Source organism: Echiichthys vipera (assembly GCF_963691815.1).
Source record: "Echiichthys vipera genome assembly, chromosome: 12".
NCBI classification, from domain to species: domain Eukaryota; kingdom Metazoa; phylum Chordata; class Actinopteri; order Perciformes; family Trachinidae; genus Echiichthys; species Echiichthys vipera.
Window position 1 is genome coordinate 14,699,757 of NC_139837.1, and position 20,339 is coordinate 14,720,095.

The 20,339-nt window shown below is 43.9% G+C and overlaps 1 protein-coding gene across 1 annotated transcript in view; it reads left to right on the top strand.

Moving 5' to 3' along the window:
- bahd1 (bromo adjacent homology domain containing 1) overlaps window positions 1-20,339 on the top strand; it is a 46,420-nt gene that overhangs the window by 20,455 nt on the left and 5,626 nt on the right. Inside the window, 2 exon segments of the mRNA XM_083923817.1 lie at window positions 15,265-15,384; window positions 15,387-17,025. Of these exon segments, the coding sequence (XP_083779943.1) occupies window positions 15,352-15,384; window positions 15,387-17,025 (1,672 nt within the window). The 5' untranslated portion in view covers window positions 15,265-15,351.

The window sequence follows — 20,339 nt, forward strand, 5'->3', positions numbered from 1 at the left end:
ACCAGCGGAAGTTATGATTTAAGGCAAGTTAAAGGCAAAAGTAAAGTCTAAACAGTATATGTATGTATATATATCATTTTAGACAAAGGGGTGAGAGCTAGCAAGCTATGCTTCTGCTCACTCCTTTTCAAATATGTCATGTATTTCTTTTTCTGTGTTTTTATACTCAAAGTCTCATTTCTATATTATGTTGTGCAAAGAAATTGTTTAGTAGCAATCAGAAAGCCTTGTACTATATCCATATTTGGAATAAATTAATTTAAAAAAACAGTACAGTAAAAGAAGAGTTAGTTTAATCAATATAGTTGTTCATTTAAGAGACCTATTTTATTTTGTCTTTTGTATGTACCATTGTTCTTAAATAAATTGAAAAAATTGCAGAACGTGCAATATTTTTTTTCTGATTACTCGATTAATCACCAGAATGATCGATCGTTTACTCAATTACTAAAATAATTGATAGCTGCAGCCCTAGATATTTTTGCATTTTATTTTTCCTTACTTATGCTGTAAAAAGTTAATGTAAGGTGTAAACCATTTCCCCTTTTCCTCAAATAACATTCCTTTCTCAGTCAACTGAGTGCAAGTAGTAACAATAACTTGTAACTTGTATATTCACCTCACAATATGACTTCCAGCATATCTGCAATATTGTAAACATTCTTACTGGAATTAATGTCACCATTATAACATTTAGTAAATACTGCACCCTCAGAATTAAACATATACTTATAGGCTGTTTAGCTTTGTCCTCATTGGCGTCCTCTGAGCAGCTGTAAAGGGGATTCTCTAGTTGTGGCAGGGGGTGTAGCTCAGTAGCTGTGAAGCATTTCAGTCACCACAGGCCTCCTGGGTTGCGAGGGAGCCTGTGCTGTTTGAATTATATATTTTAACATTGTCACAGTGTTCCACACACCTGTTTACCTGAGGGTGATATAAAGTACAGACCAAAAGTTTGGACACACCTTCTCATTCAAAGAGTTTTATTTTCATGACTATGAAAACTGTAGATTCACACTGAAGGCATCAAAACTATGAATTAACACATGTGGAATTATATACTCAACAAAAAAGTGTGAAACAACTGAAAATATGTCTTATATTCTAGGTTCTTCAAATCAAATCAAATTTTATTTGTATAGCCACACAAATCACAGTTTGCCTCAGAGGGCTTTACAATCTGTACAGAGACGACACCCTTTGTCCTTCGACCCTCGATTTAAGTGAGGAAAAACTTGCCCCAAAAAATAGCCCTTTTAACAGGGATAAAAAAAATGCGGAAGAAACCTCAGGAAGAGCCACAGAGGAGGGATCCTCTCCCAGGACGAACAGACGTGCAATAGATGTCGCATGTACAGAGCAGATCAACGAGATCACAATGTATACAATTTTAATGGATGGTTGACAGGAATTAAAGTACATAAAGAGGTATTACAGCAATAATGATGAAATGCTCATGGAAATGTGACTACCAGTGACAACAGCAGCAGTGATTAACGGTAAGGATAGTATGTAGCAGTGCTACATTAAGTCTACTCTAAAAGGTAGAGAGAGTGTCCGCCTCCCGGACCAAAACAGGAAGGTGTTTCCACAGAAGAGGGGCTTAATAACTGAAGGCTCTGGCTCCCATTCTGCTTTTGGAGACTTAAGGAACTACAAGTAATCCTGCGTTCTGGGAGCGTAGTGCTCTAGTTGGGTTATAGTATGAGCTCCTGGAGATATGATGGTGCCTGACCATTAACAACTTTGTAAGTGAGGAGAAGGTTTTTAAACTCTATTCTAGATTTTACAGGGAGCCAGTGCAGAGAGGCCAATACAGGAGTCATATGATCTCTTTTCTTAGTTCCTGTCAGTACACGTGCTGCAGCATTCTGGACCAGCTGGAGACCCTTTAGAGACTTGTTAGGGCAGCATGATAATAGACAGTTACAATAGTCCAGTCTGGAAGTAACAAATGCATGGACTAGCTTTTCTGCATCTTTTTGAGACAGGATGGGCCTTTTATCTGAATTTAACAGCAGAAAATTACAGGTCATGGATGGATGCCGTCTCTCCTTATGAGACCAGGTTTTCCCCAGAAAGTCCGCCAATTATCAACAAAGCTGGACACCACCTTGACAGCCAGCGGTTGAATGATGACATGCGGTTGAACATGTCATCACTGGTTAGGTTTGGCAGGGGCCCAGAGAAAACTACGGAGTCCGACATTGTTTTGGCATAGTTACACACCGACTCAACATTAATCTTAGTGACTTCCGACTGGCGTAGCTGGGAGTCATTACCGTCGACATGTAGTACGATTTTACTGTATTTACGTTTGGCTTAAGCCAGCAGTTTTAAATTTGATTCAATGTCGAACGCTCTGGCCCCTGGGATGCATTTCACTTTGGCCGCTGGTGCCTCTAACTTCACGTTTGGTAATATGGAGCTGCCAATGACCAGAGTTGGTTTCTCAGCGGGTGTGTCGCTGAGTGGGGAAGAGAGGGAAAGAGAGTAGCCATCGCTAGCTGATAGTGGCTAAGCTAGGACACGCTAGATTAGCCAGCAGAGCTAGGAGAGCTACAAACAGCAGCGAGCTCGGCGACCAAGCTATAAACACAGAGTATTGTTGAAAGCCTTAGTGGACCAGCATGTGCACGATCACACAAGCGGGATCTCAGTTGCTGCAGAAAGGAATACAACAATAATCTGCTCGGACGAGATGGAGCAGTAAAGTTACGCTATCAGTCAGTAACACAACAACAGGAAGTGACGCAATGACGCAACACGCTTGCCGTTTCAGATGCTCTTTCACAAAATGCAAGACACACACAGAGGCAGGCAGGTACAGGAACAAGAAGCAGACGAACCAAGTAGCCCCTTTTTGCTTTGATCACTGCTTCGCACACTCTTGACATTCTCTTGATGAGCTTCAAGAGGTAGTCACCTGAAATAGTCTTCCAACAGTCTTGAAGGAGTTCCCAGACATGCTTAGCACTTGTTGGCCCTTTTGCCTTCACTCTGTGGTCCAGCTCACCTCAAACCATCTCGATTGGGTTCAGGTCCGGTGACTTAGGAGGCCAGGTCATCTGGCGCAGCACCCCATCACTCTCCTTCTTGGTCAAATAGCCCTTACACAGCCTGGAGGCGTGTTTGGGGTCATTGTCCTGTTAAAAAATAAATGATGGTCCAACTAAACGCAAACCGGATGGAGTAGCATTCCACTGCAAGATGCTGTGGTAGCCATGCTGGTTCAGTATGCCTTCAATTTTGAATAAATCCCCAACAGTGTCATCAGCAAAGCACCCCCACACCATCACACCTCCTCCTCCATGCTTCACGGTGGGAACCAGGCATGTAGAGTCCATCCGTTCACCTTTTCTGCGTCGCACAAAGACACAGTGTTTGGTACCAAAGATATCAAATTTGGACTCATCAGACCAAAGCACAGATTTCCACTGGTCTAATGTCCATTCCTTGTGTTCTTTAGCCCAAACAAGTCTCTTCTGCTTGTTGCCTGTCCTTAGCAGTGGTTTCCTAGCAGCTATTCTACCATGAAGGCCTGATTCACACAGTCTCCTCTTAACAGTTGTTTTAGAGATATGTCTGCTGCTAGAACTCTGTGTGGCATTGACCTGGTCTCTAATCTGAGCTGCTGTTACCTGCGATTTCTGAGGCTGGTGACTCGGACTAACTCATCCTCCGCAGCAGAGGTGACTCTTGGTCTTCCTTTCCTGGGGCGGTCCTTATGTGAGCCAGTTTCTTTTGTAGCGCTTGATGGTTTTTGTGACTTTCAAAGTTTTCCCAATTTTTCGGACTGACTGACCTTCATTTCTTAAAATAATGATGGCCACTCGTTTTTCTTTACTTAGCTGCTTTTTTCTTGCCATAATACAACTTCTAACAGTCTAATCAGTAGGACTATCAGCTGTGTATACACCTGACTTCTGCACAACACAACTGATGGTCCGAACCCCATTTATAAGGCAAGAAATTCAACTTATTAAACCTGAAAGGGCACACCTGTGAAGTAAAAACCATTTCAGGTGATTACCTCTTGAAGCTCATCAAGAGAATGCAATGTGTGTGCAAAGCAGTAATCAGAGCAAAAGGTGGCTACTTTGAAGAAACTAGAATATAAGGCGTATTTTCAGTTGTTTTACACTTTTTTGTTAAGTACATATTTCCACATGTGTTAATTCATAGTTTTGATGCCTTCAGTGTGAATCTACAATGTCAATAGTCATGAAAAAAAAGGAAATTCATTGAATGAGAAGGTGTGTCCAAACTTTTGGTCTGTACTGTACACTTGTTTTAATGTGCTTAATGCCACGTTCACTCAGTAAATCATCAAAGGCAGAGGATCCAAACTGGGGCCTATTATCAGTTGTGACAGTACAGGGGTTCCCTTCACGGGCAAAGACAGAAGTTGGACTTCACCTGAGCATGTTGGAATGCAACATGCTTGCTGCCAAACTCCAGCACGCGGTGCGTTATGCACACGATTGACTATTTGCCATTACTCACACCTGTCCATCCGCCCTCTCCTTTCCTCCGTCTCCCACGCTCGGGGCGGATCACCTTGCGGCATTTATATGCTCCCACTCGGCCAGATCATACAAAACCACAATGTTTCATTCCACTGTTATGCTGACGACACACAAATATACTTCCCGCTGAGGCCCGGTGACCCTGGAAGCCTAGCTGCTGTTTTAGACTGTCTCACAGACATCAAACATTGGATGCCTCTAAATTTCTTACAGTTCAACAGCTCAAAAACTGAAATAATACTGTTCGGCCCCCCAAACCATACCAGCCTTCTTCACCAAGCCCTTGGTCCACTGTCCGCAAACATAAAACCGACTGTACGAAATCTTGGTGTCCAATTCGATTCAGAACTCACTTTCATCCCGCATGTAAGCAAACTGGTCCAGTCCTGTTTTCTCCAATTACGATCAATCTCAAGAATCAAGCATATGGTCTCACCCCCCGATCTGGAAAAAATCATCCATGCCTTCATTTTCTCCAGGATAGATAGATAGATAGATAGATAGATAGATAGATAGATAGATAGATAGATAGATAGATAGATAGATAGATAGATAGATAGATAGATAGATAGATAGTGATAGGTCACTATGAGTAGTGAGAGTTTATTCCCTGAGCGTTGCTCAGCGTTGTTGTGCAGCGTTGTAAAGTAAAGTCTGACGGCAGCAGGTAGGAATGATTTCCTGTGCCGTTCTTTAAGGCAGCGGGGTTGAATGAGTCTGCAGCTGAAGCTGCTCTGAAGCTTGTCCAGGGTTTTATGGAGGGGATGGGAGACATTGTCCATGATCACCAGCAGTTTTGCCAGCATCCTGTGCTCCACAACCTCCTCCAGGGGGACAAGCTTAGAGCCAACAACAGACCCGGCCTTCTTTATCAGTTTATTCAGTTTGTTCGCGTCTTTTGCTTTGATGCCCGCACCCCAGGACACCTCAGCGAAGAAAATGGTGCTCGCGACAACAGACTGATAAAACATCTGAAGCATCCGGTTGCAGACATTAAAGGACCGGAGTCTCCTCAGGAAGTAAAGCCGGCTCAGGCCCTTTTTGTAGACTGCCTGTGTGTTTGTGGTCCACTCCAGTTTATTATCCAGCACCACACCCAGGTACTTGTAGGAGTCCACAATGTTTATGTCCGTCCCACCAATGCGGACTGGCGAGGGGGGGGGCTTGTTCCTCCTAAAGTCCACCACCATCTCTTTTGTCTTTGCCACGTTCAGCTGCAGGTGGTTCTCCTCACACCACTTGACAAAATTGCCGACCAGGTCCCTGTACTCGTCCTCCCTTCCACCCTCTACACGCCCCACAATGGCCGTGTCATCAGAGAATTTCTGCAGATGACACGACTCAGTGCGGTACTTAAAGTCTGCAGTGTAGGTGGTGAAGAGGAAGGGCAACAGCACGGTTCCCTGGGGGGCACCAATGTAACTGATCAGGCGGTCAGACACACAGTTCCGTAATCTCACATACTGCGGCCCGTCAGATAGTCCTTTACTCATGTGACGAGAGGAGAATCCACCCGCATGTTCTCCAGTTTGGCCTTCAACAGCTTGCGCTGGATTGTGTTAAAGGCGCTGGAGACGTCAAAGAACATGACGCAGACAGCGGTGTTGGGTCTATCCAGGGAGGAGTAGGCTTCCTGCAGCAGGTAGATGAGAGCATCATCAACCCCAACATGGGGCTGATATGCAAATTGTAGGGGGTCCTGTGATGGGCACACTAGGGCCCTGAGGTGTGCAAGAACCAGCCTCTCCATGTCCTTCATAATGTGAGAGGTCAGTGCAATCGGCCTGTAGTCATCCAGTGCCACAGGATGTCCTTTTTTGGGCACTGGAACAAGGCAGGATGTTTTCCACAGCACTGGCACTCTCTGAAGGTGGAGGCTCAGGTTGAAGAGGTGCTGGAGAACTCCGCAGAGCTGGCTGGCACAGGCCTTCAGCACGCGAGGGCTGATGCGGTCCGGACCGGCGGCTTTTCTCTGGCTGAGCTTCTCCAGTTCTCTCCTCACCTGGCTGGCTGTGATGTTGAGACCGGATTGTGGGGTGGATGGTAGCAGTGGGGGATGTGCGAGGGTCATGGGGGAGGGGGGTGTGAGACGGACTGTGGTGGGGGCCAGAAGGGAGGTGGGGGGTGGGGTAGGGGGGGCTGGGGGTGGTGGAACCTGGTGTCTGCTGCGGGGGTTGGGGTGGGGTTGTGGGGCTGGTGTAAAGCTGTGGGGGGGTTGTGAGAAGAGGTAGTTGCTCGGAGGAGCAGCAGGGGGGCTGTTGGGGAGCTGGGGTCAAACCTGTTGAAAAACAGGTTAAACTCGTTCGCACGTTGTTCATTTCTCTCTGCTGTTCCTCCTCCTCTCCTCTGGAAGCCGGTGATCTCACTCATCCCCCTCCATACATCCCTGGTGTTGTTGTTTTCCAGTTTGGATTCCAGTTTCCTCCTGTAGTTTTCCTTACTCTCCTTGATGCTGTGTTTGAGTTCTCTCTGAACACGCTTGAGCTCTGCACGGTCCCCTGACCTGAAGGCCCTATTTTTCTCGTTGAGTAAGGCCTTCAGGTCGCTGGTAACCCATGGTTTGATGTTTGGGTAACAGCGGACCTCTTTACTGGGGATGGTGTTGTCAATGCAGAACCCAATGTAATCAGAGACGCAATCAGTAATCCCATCACTGATTGCACTGGGGCGGCTGTGGCTTGGTGACAGAGTGGGTCGTCCTCTGATCGAGAGATTGGTGGTTCGATCCCCATCTCCCCCCGGTCCACATGTCGAAGTGTCCTTGAGCAAGACACTGAACCCCAAATTGCTCCCCGTGCTGCGCATGGGTGTGTGAATGTGGTGTGAATGGTTAGATCAGATTAGATGGTATGTAGATGTCCACTGCCATCAGCGTGAATGTCTGTGTGAATGGGTGAATGTGACAAACACTGTGAAGCGCCTTGAGTAGTCAGATGACTAGAAAGGCGCTATATAAGTACAAGTCCATTTACCATTTACCATTTACCATCAATGTCCTCACCGTGTGGTTTGTACAGTGCGTACCAGTCAGTGGCTTCTAGAGCACCCTGCAGTGACTCTATGGCCTCAGGAGACCATTTCCTCACAGTTCTTAGTGTCACTGGTTGCTGCTGAACCACAGGCGTGTATGATGGGGAGAGCAGGACGAGGTTGTGGTCTGACCTTCCCAGGGGAGGGAGGGCAGTGGAGCTGAATGCCTCTTTAACGTTTGCACACAGCAGATCTATTGTTTTATTGTCCCTTGTTGTGCATTTGACAAACTGGTGAAACGTTGGGAGAGTGGATGAGAGAGAGACGGGGTTGAAGTCACCTGTGATGATGACGAATGCTCCGGGGTGTTTCGTCTGTAATGCAGCGGTCGCAGCGCTGATTACATCACACGCTGCATCGGCATTTCCAGACGGCGGAATGTAAACAGTAATGGCGATGACGCTGGTAAACTCCCGTGGCGGATAATAAGGACGCAGTCCGATGGCAATGAGCTCGATGTCCGGGCTGCAAAACCGGTCTTTCACGGAGATGTGCCCGGGATGACACCACCTGTTGTTAACGAGCACGGCGAGTCCTCCTCCTTTCTTCTTGCCGCTCGCGGTGGTGTCTCTGTCGGCTCGGACCGTATGGAAGCCGGGGATGGTGGCGTTTGAGTCCGGTATCTGGTCGTGTAGCCACGTTTCCGTGAAACACATGATACTAGACTCTCTGTATTCCCGCTGCGTCCTGACGTGCGCTTCCAGTTCGTCCATCTTATTTACCAGGGACCTTACGTTTCCAGTAATAACTTCAGGGATGCAGGGTTTAAACTTCCTCCTCCGTTTAGCTCCTGCTCTGCAGCCCTGCCGTCTCCTCCTTAGCTCCTTCGGTACTGTGGGTCTCTCCCCGACGAAGGGGTTTTGGGGCCCCAGGGCGATCAGCTGGTCGCAACTGTAAACAATGCCGGCTGTAGGGCAGGCACGGCTTCCAGTCACCAGGAGAGACCAAAGCACGAAAAAGCTAACTAAGAGATATCCAAACCGTATGATAGACATCTTGATGTGTGGACAGTGTGTATCCACAGCGCAAGGTACAGATAATAAATAAAAAAACACACTAAAAACACGACGAAAACCTAGTAAAAAGTCCAAAGTACCGGGAGCTGCTACGATAGGCTGCCACTAGCACGGCGCCATCTTTAAATTTACTGATTACTGTAACTCCCTTCTCTCCAGTATCAACCACAAATCACTCTCTCGCCTCCAATAAATACAAAACTCTGCAGCTAGGCTTCTAACCGGTTTTAACAGACGACACCACATTACCCCTATTCTAGCCTCCCTTCATTGGCTCCCCGTCCGTTTTAGAATTGAATTTAAGATTTTACTGATCACTTTGAAAGCACTTGTCGGGCTGGCCCCGAGTTACATTACAGACATTTTAACTCCTTATGAGCATGCGCGCAGCCTTAGATCCTCGGGCAGGACCCTTCTAACCGTTCCAAAGTCGAGGTTAAAAACCAAAGGTGATCGTGCCTTTGCCATCAGGGCCCCTCGGCTTTGGAACGCCCTGCCTAAGGCTTGCAGGATCAGTAACCTCTTTTAAATCTCTTCTTAAAACACATTTTTATAGGCTTGCTTTTATGTGACGTCTTCCTTTTACTTCGCTCTTACCGTCTGAGTTGACAACATTGTTGTTCCTGTTTTTTTTATGTAACCCATTTCTTTTTCTTGTTTTTAATGATGTTATTCCATTACTTCCCTCACATTGTTTCCAAAAAATTTGCATTGTCTTGTCAAAGCACTTTGTAAAATTCTGTTTTTAAAAAGCGCTATATAAATAAAGTTTATTATTATATTATTATACATTAGGAATGCCATGGCAGTAGGCATTGTAGCAGTAGAAGTCAAGGCCATTTGCTGAAATAGTCTACAATGGGGATAGCAAACCTGCTGTCATAGCCTCCACATTCCACGTTTGCCAGTCTACCGGACGCGAGACTGGGGTGTGCACCAAGGACATGTTCTGAATGCCTTGAATAGGAGTGAATTGCGCCAGCGTGCAGTGTTGGTCTGGTTCGACAGATCCAGCAGTCCAGTATTGGTGAGTGACAGCATATTCATAATTATGCTGCCTTTGTTGTGCTGGTCTGTGCATTCACTATGTTTATTATTTTTATTCAAATGGAACAATATATTGTTATAGATTTAAAACAGCAGGATAATTCATGTTTGTAATGAATTATAATAGCAATCCAGTATTGCTGTGCTGGATCTCTATAGAGTTGTTGTCATAGGGTTATAGAATGGATCTGGATCCAGTCACCCATGTGCTCCATTCTGGCCTTCAGTATTGAGCTCTTTGCTGTTCCTTCCTTGTTCTTTCATTTGCTCTGAGTCAGTTTATGATGTGGAATATTACATTCTTCATTTAGGCTTGTGTGATTATTTGCTACAATGCATGGATGTGTGACAAACACATCAGTAACAAGAGAAAGGACTGTAGTTTTTCTGGTGTGCAGCCTTTCTATGAAATGGTTCTGCCCTATCTATCTATCTATCTATCTATCTATCTATCTATCTATCTATCTATCTATCTATCTCATCAAATGTTACCTTAACACTATGAATGTTCCAAACATTCTTAATGGGGACACGGAAGGGGCGGTACTTACCATATTTGGAAGATGTGTGTGTGAGGACAACTGGGTGCAATACTTGAGGGTGACCTTTAGAGGGGGATAGTGGGCAGGTGTGTGTGTGTGTCCCGATGGAAAAACATAATATATGGGCCAAAGCTAAAAACTTCACAGGCACCTTCAGAATGGCTCCTGCATTCATTTAAAGGCTTTACCTTGTGGGGACCTCAATTTTTGTCCCCATGGTGTCAGAGGTCCCCATGACGTGACTGTGTAAACAGATTGATGTCCCCATAATGATAGCAATACAAGCACACACACACACACACACACACACACACACACACACACACACACACACACACACACACACACACACACACACACACACACACAGAGCTTAGATTCCTGAGAGCTCCTCCTGCCTGGAGGCTTTTTTTTTTCCTCTCATGATGACAGCTCTACATGTCCGTCCTCTGGATGAGTGTGTGTGACAGCCAGGCAGCACAGCCAACTCCTCCTGTATCTTCAGATCCACGTGAAACTCTCACCTACAGTCAGTCAGTCAGTTAACATGACACCAGGAGCAGAGGCAATTTGTGGGTTTTTTTTGTTGTTGTGTCAATTATGCTCAATTTTGCCTACTTTAGATTGCATAATCTTTAAGGAAGGGTTCTTTCAGATTTTCAGATTTGTGATCTTTTTATCAGTGCTTCCCAAACTGAGGGTCGCGACCGCAAAAAGGCCAACTAGAATAAAAATTAAGGGTCCGGTGATCATTGAAAGAGATCTGATGCACTAAATTCCAACAGCGGGGTTAACGGCGTGGAAAAAACAAACATGTAAATATAAGAACACGTTATTAATTGTGCGAGGACTGGCCATAAATATAGCATCAAGTGTAATATCTATATAGAACCACCAATTGGTCACTAATTAACTGTTTGACATCTTGTCTAATAACTGATGAACCATGTGACACATTCAAATATTATCACAGTTTCTTAATCAGATTCTTTTGAGTTAATTGATATAGGCCACACCCATTTTAGATTTTTCTGTAGACGCATTTTTTGCTTCTCTTGGCATGTATTTCATCTAATCATCACCAAACTTGCTACATATCATATTTGGATGACCCCGAACGAAATGTATTAGTTTGTTTTTGCGTATCATGTATGTTTGTCTGTAATTGGTTACAAAACCTTTGAAGGTGTGGCCTGAGGCACTTAATTGGCCGTAACACTTCAATGCTGAATTCAGTTGCAGTCGAATGTATCAGTGTTGTCTAACATTTCATACAAATCCACCCACAGGGGGCGCTACAGTATCATTAAATCGTGATATTTTTACAATTCTGTTGACTTTTAATATAATACTCGTAAACAAGTTCTTTATGAGCATGTGCATGACGTATTTAAACATGGCATCAATAGATCCACCCTGTGGCCATTAGTAAAACACTAGCATACTACTTATTATTATCCTTTTTAATATATCAAGGTAACATAATTCAGCACAGTTATACAGATGGGGATACGGAACAAGTCTGAAGCATCTGATACAATCAACTCACTTTACCGACACAATGTACAATACAGATAAATAATTATTCTATTTTTTTAAATCTTCACATTCTCTGTCAATGTTTTAGTCAATGTGTTTTTATGAACGTGTGTGGTTTTATGTCTGCACCATAGAGTAGCATGTTTTATTTTGTTGTATGTTCTTACAATGACTATAAAGTCAATTCTGATTCTGTAAGTGGTGCTAAAAGATATGAGAAATTGCTTTTGTTGCAGCAGCTTTACAACTATGAGCAGCAGCAGCTAGCAATTTCCAGCTCTCACATGCAAATATTGTAGTTTAACCTATTGTTTTATTTGTTGTGGTCATTGTAGTGAAGGTCTAACCGGGAACAACAATAACACTCTTCACTTAGCTCCTGTCCTTCCATTGTACATGCCTGCCTTAGTCAAATGAAGCAACTTGATTTGATATCCGCAGACAGAAACTCAATGTGAGGCTCCTTCTGTCCTCTTGTTATCTGGAAATTAAATTTCTCTCTCATGGATTGCATTTCACGGTTAACCGAGTCATTCGGCAATAAGGGCAGACAGAGCTATGAGATGCTTTTGAAAATGTCCAGCCAAACAGTTGTGTCCACTTGAGAGTCAAAGAGGGTTTGCATTCGTGGTAAGACTCAACCCTGGGTGTGTTCTTCATCATTTTAGGTTAAATGATGAAACGGATCACAGCTTACAACAGTCACAAGATGTTCAGGTTTTAGTGCAGAAGAAAAAGATCTTCAGTAACAGAATAAAACTCCTCACACTGTCTGCTCCTTGTAATTAAAGCACTTCAACAAGAACCACGCTAGGTTTTGGTTTCCTAACCCTTCATTAAGTGTTACATGATAGCAAGTTGTAGAAGCATATCAGATGTGTTGCACGATTGGTGATGAGACGGAGTTGTGTTAAATACTCAAGTGTATAAATAAGCCGCTGGTTAAATTAATCTGTTATTATTATGCAGTGCAGAGAGGCGGCTTTACGCAGCATTTGCATGTTTTTTCGAGTCATATCCTGTCGTCACTCCTTTTTGACGCATGTTACTCGGTTGGAGACTAAATTTTTTATGACTGTTACCAATATCAGACTGCAGGGATAGAACAGGAAATGGCATAGTGGAAAACAGGCATGCATGTGTTAGCTTGATTGAAGACTCTAAATTGCCCGTAGGTGTGAATGGTTGTGTGTCTATGTTCGTCTCTATGTGCCCTGCGATAGACTGGCGTCCTTTCCAGGGTGTACCCCGCCTCACGCCCGATGTCAGCTGGGATCGGCTCCAGCACCCCCCGCGACCCCGACCCCGGGATAAGCGGTTGAAGATGAATGAATGAATGAATGAAAACAGGCATGTGGAAAAGCAACAGCAGTATAAATCAGCTGTATTGTATTCTAAGCAAAGACAACTTGTGCTAGTGTTAGAAAGATTTAAGATGCACACATTCGCTCCTCTTGACTGTGAGTTATTTAAAGACAGTTGCAACTGTAAGCGGCTCACTCTAAAACCAGGGCATTTAAACATAATGTGATGCCCTTCGATTCAGAGAGAAAACCCCAGTAAGGCCCAAATCTCATTTACAAATGGACATATAAGAGCAACTCGCATTGCAATCAGCTCCAGTCAGTTATTGTCAATACAAGAGAAACCGCGGGGAGTCATTTTGCTCTGATGGGGGATTTTCTTTTTATATGGTCCTGATTATGATTGCAGATTCATTGTTCATTCATTCAGCATTCATTTATCTTCAACCGCTTGTCCCCATCAGGGTTGCGGGGGGGCTGGAGCCGATCCCAGCTGACATTGTTTTTAAGTTGGGCTTTTATTTGTGAGGTGATGCATTGCCAAGGCCATATTAACTTGCATGTATTCATGTATTGCACTAGTTAATCGGCAGAAAAGGAATTGGCAACATTCAACATTAGAAATCTTTAGAATCATTTCTTAGGCAAAACATCTTAAGTTTCAGCTACTTCAGTGTAAGAATTTGCATGTTTTCTCAGTTTAAACTGATTTTTTTCACTTGTGGACTATTTTCTGACATTTTATAGACCACAAGACAACTACCTGCAGATTAATCAACACTGAAAATAATAGTTAATTGCAGCACTGCATTCATGTGATCCCTTGTAATCAGAATGTATATATTTTGTAATACATTGAAAACAGCTTGTGGGTCAATTTAAAAGTTGACTTTAAGTACAACAACGAAAATAAGCAGGTGTAGATGGACTTGAAAAAGAGTATGACATATGTGCTTTACAGCCAGACACATGCCAGGGAACAAATGATAAATGTGTCATAAGAAGCAGCTTGTTGTATAACCTATTTGATCGTATACATGTAGAGAGAGCAATGGAAGCGGGGATTCAGACTTAATCATTTTTGAGAGAGCGTGATAGTGAAAGCTCAGTGGTTTTCTGGCTGAAGAGTCACTTAATATATAAAAAAGGTCCTGCTGACTTAGTTCTTGGAGGTCAAGTGGCATAATTGTGTTTCAGGCTGAAGGATGATCTATCTCTTTATGCTGCACACAGTAGTGTCATTGCATAAAGGTCACTGGCAGTTGAATCATCAGGAACTTTAAAGGTTTACTCCTAAGTGAGGTGTATTTTTTTGTGTTTTGAGAGAGCAAAAGAATTGAAAAGGACCGTAAAGCTTTATTATGTGTCTTCCACTATTAAGTTGCTTTGATGTACTCTGTACCAGCCCGTTGACATGGAAACTGAAGAGGCTATTGTGCGACAAGCTTTTCTGTCACCAGTTTTGGTGAAATAAGGATAGATTCATGACTCATTTGATCATGCTCTTTGTTTATGTGTCTCCAAATGTTGAAGAAGAATGCCTTGATTTCATTCCTCACTGTCGTTTAAAAGAGTTTGCTGCCCCCCGTTACCTTGTAGGGATTGAAATAAACACTCCCTTCGATGTGAAGCAGTCTACAGCTACAGGCTACTGCTAAAATGATATTGGTGTTTTACCATTCCTAATCACTTGTAAAAGCATCCATCATATCAAACATAAAAAACATTACTTTAACACCACCTTCTGTGCTGTGCTTCTGTGTGTTTTAGCGCTGAGTGGGTGACTCATTGTAATATTGAGCTCCTGGTGGGTTGTTTGAGTCATTAATGTGCTTCAATATGGGTTCAAGGAGCTTATAATGGTCTTTATTGATGCAAAGGTTGTGGGGCTACGGTCCTAAATCAAAGCATGCAGATGTGGCGCAATTAATATATCATGATCTAAGTAAAACAGAGCTTACAAATGGGGAAAAACGTTAAGAGTACATATGGCCTCAGGCATTACATAACATTACATTATGCGCTTTGTCTCAGTTTCTCTTCCATCTTGTGCGTGCAGTGTATTTGCATGTCAAGGAGAAAGGTTTTCTAAGTGGTCATATGCTCTGGAGACCTGGATATTGACAGTAAACTAAGTCAAACCGGTTGTTAAATTATGCATCAAAAGATCATGTCTGTTACATTAAGTCGCTCTTAGAGTCTCTGTCTTTGTGTGGTGCACGCCTCACAGTTATATGTTTGATCTGTGTCTCCCCAGAGAGTGTATGGACCCAAGTGATGATCCCTGACGATGCTCGCTGAAGGGTCTCTCTGAGCTGAAGCCCACCATCGTAGGATCCCGTGGATGAAGAGGAGGTGGTGGCTCTGCCACCAGACGCTGAGACCATGGTGAAAGCTCAGCAGAGCCCGTCTGTGAAATGCGGGAAGCCCCTCAAGGAGACGGGAATCAAGGAGAAAGAAGGTGGCAGGAAAAAAGGGAAAGAGAGAAAAAAAGAGTTGAGAATAAGAAAAAAGAAGGATAAGAAAGAGCCACATCGGCATAGAAAGAAGACAGTGGGTGATGGAGATGCGCTGGACTGTTGCGTCCTACTCACCCGTCTGGAGGAAAAAAGAGTTGCGGAGGGTGCATCAAAAGCCGGGAAACAAAAGAGGGGTAAAGTCAAGAAGAAGCTGCACTCCAGCTCCAGTCAAAGAAGGACCAAATCTGGACTTAAGAAAACTTTCACAGCCAATCAGCAAGCACTGGAACCAAATATCAACCAATCTGACGCCTTACTCATGTGTCCCGCACCTGACTTTATGCCCCGTAGGCGGAGAATGGCCTCTCTCAACGCTGAGGCTGTCAACAGCTTGCTTCTCTACAGAGATGATTCTCTCGCATCAAAACACGCAAAGAAACGTCAGCCATCTAATGACGATAAAGCTAAAGATAGTCTCACTAAAACTGAACGCAGAGGTCGTAAAACCAAAAAGGTTATATTGGGAGGGAAAGCAGACTCAAAGGAGAGACCTAAAAAAATGAAGCGGTCAGCAGCGGAGGCTCAGAACATCGATTGGTTGGCTTTGTTTGCACCAACGCCTCGGCGACAGGCAGGCCTCACTGCTGCAACGCTGCTCAAACTCACCAGTCCCCAGTATGGAACCAAACGGCAAAAGAAGACTGAGTCCAAACAGGGGAGGGGGACTGAAGCGGCAGCTACAACTCAGGATGAGATGGGTGGTAAGACAGTGTGTGGAGAAACGACTTTGACCAAAAGAACAACACATCCCAAACATGGGGACCAACTAAAGCACATAAAACAGGGTACAGAGGATCCGGTTCATTCCCAGCTGGACTCTACCATCCAGGGTTGCTGTAGTTTGTGTAAAAGTAAGGCGTTGGATCCAGAGTGGAAGGGCATCGCAGGAGGACAGGAGTGTCACAAACATGAGCTCCATCGTGGCTCTTCGCTGGGATTCTCCCTGAAAACAATCAAAGAGGAACAGGTGGAGTCCGAGGTGACCTCCTGCTACTGTTGCTCCCAGGAGAGGTGTGTCGAGTACTGTCACAGACTGGCCCTCTTCCTGGACGACAAGACCTTCAAGGAACCAGAGGACGGCTCGCTGTCCGAGGTGTTCCACCACCACCATCACCACCATCATCATCACCACCACCATCTTCAGTCCACTCACTCCGTAACCCACCCAACAGCCATTACCATCAGCCCGCACACGTACACCTGTTTCCCAAGCTACTATGTCCACTTCAGCCACCCGGACGCCTCGCCATCTCCCATACCACCCCTCACTTTATGCCCAAAGAGCGGCAAGAGACCCAAGCTGCTCCCGAGCACCGGTCCCCAGCCCTCAGGTATTACCCATCCAGTGTACTGCTGCACCTCAGTGGAGGCGTGCTACGGAGAGCCCTGCAGGATCAACGGCTACTCCTCCTACACCAGTGTGATTCCAGCCATCCCCAGAGGAGGCTGCTCCTTCAGCCCAGCAGACTGCCCCAAATGTAAACACGGCATCAAAAGAGGTGAGCAGACATTGCTTGGTTTAGTTTTTGTCAACCCTCCTGCAGCAGTGGCGGTTCTAGACCATTTCAATTGAGGGGGGGGGGGGGGGGGTCAGGCTGGGGGCAGAATAAAGATTGACAGTAGATTACACATTTATATGGTATGCATCACCTGAAATCTGGGAAGATAAAAACTAGGCAACTTAGCAGTGTGTGTCAATTTTCCTAGTCATAAATCTGTTACAAATTTTTTTAGTTAGGCACTTATTCAAATTTGTACAAGTGTACGTATACAGGCTCAGAACATTATGATGGAAGTATATGATGGCCATTCTTTTATGACCATTCTGAAATTCATAAAAGTGGTCAAAATACACAAATACCACATTAAGACACTCAGACCTTGGGGGACACCATAGAAAAATCTGTGATTTGGTATCGACAACCTTTTACATTTAGGGATTTCTGCAAGAATTGCATTTTTCAGGAACTTGATGGCGAGCACTTCTGTAGTCTGACCTGCTCCGAATCAACCCGCTTATTTTCAATATACCTAGGAAAGCCATCCATCCTGTGAATGCCCTAGGTCTCTAGTTTTGATCATTGTGAAGTTTCATGAGGCTGTGGTTATCCTAGAGGTCACAACAGGTCATTTTATATGGTGAGGTCGAGTTTCAAAAAATACTCTCACTACAATGAAATTGCTACTATGGGGACTAGCATCATCACACATGAATACAACTGGGCTAATTGAGTCCGCAAGAGTCTTAGCTTTGCACTCATACCCAATGTATGCAATTCAAGACTGTTTAGGGATCTCAGTATGCAGAAATATTCAAATACACCATTTTTGAATAGGCAAAAATAACAAACGGAAAATTGGTACCTATAAAACCCGTTTTCTTTCAGATAGCTTGAGGTCAGAGGTCAAAGGACCCCTTTGAAAATGGCAATGCCAGTTTTTCTTTGCCAAAATTAAGCCTACATTTGGAGTGTTATTTAGACCCTTTCCTGACAAGGTAGCTAGTTATTTCAACTATTTAGTGTTGCACTTCCATAAAGTCAGGAGGCTTACAAAATATATATTTTAAAAAAAGAAGAAGAAGAAAGAAAACTCAAAATTGATGCAGGAGAGGCAGATATCCTGATTTTTGTTGTGTTTAATAGGTCGAGTTCCAAAAACACAGGTAAGGATCCAGCATTTCAAGTAATGCAACTCAAAATCATATTTTGTAATTGAGGCTTTCCATTATGAAGCTGGAGGATGTAGTATTTTCTCAGACTTCAGAGGGCTCCCTGCAGAGCCACAAAAGAAAATGAAAACTTTTTTCTTTCCCCTCGACAAGGAAACACTAACCCATTTTAGTTAGACAGCATGTTTCCTATTAAGTTTAAGTATTAAACGCTCATGAGCACACTATAGTTATTTATTTCATTATATTTTATGCAGCGTATCTCCCCCTACCCCCAGTACAATGTGCCGAGATTGGCTATTATGTCAGGAATTTTTAAGTGAGTGGGAGGAAACAAAAAAATATCAGATAAAGGGCAAGAGCTCTTTTGTCTACATTTGAATACAAGCAGCTGGACAGTGAATATAAGGCCTGTGCAGCTGAAACCTAATGAGCTGATTGTTTGAGCTTGAGTCTCAGCAGTAAGTTACTGAGTTCAACTCAAGAGATGTGAACCAGAACAGAAAACTCTTTCTGATATCTGCGGTATAACACCTTGTGTGTGTGTGTGTGTGTCTGTGTGTATTTTTAAAAAACACCTGAATGTGACACCACGTGAACACACAGAAGTGCACTGCTGCGCCGCGGTTGTCCCGACCCGCTCTCTTTCTGTGGTCTCCAGCAGCCAAAAGCAGGTCAGGGCTGCGAGGGTTGAGACTTTTGTGCGACAAGAGCGCAGAGATCTTTATAGTTTTAAAAATGGATTTCGAAGAATACATTTTGACATGTCGCAGTAGGAAAAGCACATAATAGAATTAATGATGGCTGAATTCCATTAAGCTGCCTCTCCTGGTATTGTGCATGTTGGCTCACTGTCACTCTTGTCGTGACTTACTGTGGTTTTCCTGCCATGACGAGTCTGCTGCTGTGGTTCGCCCACACGCCCACTTTTCTGCCTGATTAGACCTCCTCTTGGTACTGACAGGGCATGCAGTATACAGATCGGGTTTGATTGACACCTCCTACGCTCACTTGTTCATTTTGTCGCACCTGTTGTCGGGGGTGAAACAACTTACACCGCTTCGGTACTTGGACTTCTGGTAACCTCATGACCAGCATCCACTCGAGCAGAGGTCTAATTAGCCAACCGGAAACATCTGTGTGGGTGTGCAGGGCCTTTAAATAAAAGCTGAAATAAGACAATTATATCCGGATGCAGTAATTGTGGTGGCAGAAGTATTCAGATCCTTTACTTCAAGCTACACTTATAACTTTTGAAAGAAGAAATGGCACCTTCTTCCTTTTAGAAAATGAAAGTTGAATTCCAAATCCAATCAGATGCACCCTTGTTAATACAACCAGGAGCTTTGCTGCAGCTTTACTTGGTCTGGTATGACAATACAGTTTTACATAAGTATGAGCAGGAAAATGTACTTAAAGCATTGAGAGTATCCTGTCCACTGAGTTGTCACAACTGTGTTAGCAGAATTGATGTCATTGACAGTACACACTGTTTGATGATTGACTCTATAGCAATGCATCAGGATTTATAGGGTCAGCAAATGTTTTGTGCATGAAATCTTAATTTGTAGACACTATTAACTAGCTGTCAAATACATATACTGGCGTAAAACAGGTTTCCCTCTGAAATGTAGTATGTGTAAAGCAGGATACCATCAAGTATATAACTGATGTTTGCTAATGGTTCAGTTGGCTAACAGTAAGCCAAGGAGCTTAATGCCTTCCCTTAATGGATTCTCCATGGAGGAAATGAAGACTGCTGCTGAAGTTTGGATCCATGGAGCTGAGAGATTACGTTAATTAATTGACCATTAATTCACCTTAATGTCATGACCACAACTGCGACACGCTAGTGTGCACAACCTGTTCTTGTTATTTCACCCAGTAAGCGTTAGTGTTGGTGGTTTTCACTGTCAGCTTTATTGGGATTTCCAGTGTGTGTATGTGTGTGTGTGTATGAGTGTGGCTGCTCTGTTAAAGGCTATAATTGACCTTAATTGAGGCTCTGTTTGTTATTTCTGCTGCTTCAGCGGAACTAATAACAGCTGAGTGTAGTTCATGTCTCTATTATGTAACCTTGTTAAAGGTTGTTGATCACTGTAGCTGCTCGGTAGCTGTGTGTCACTCTACTTCATTACGTTG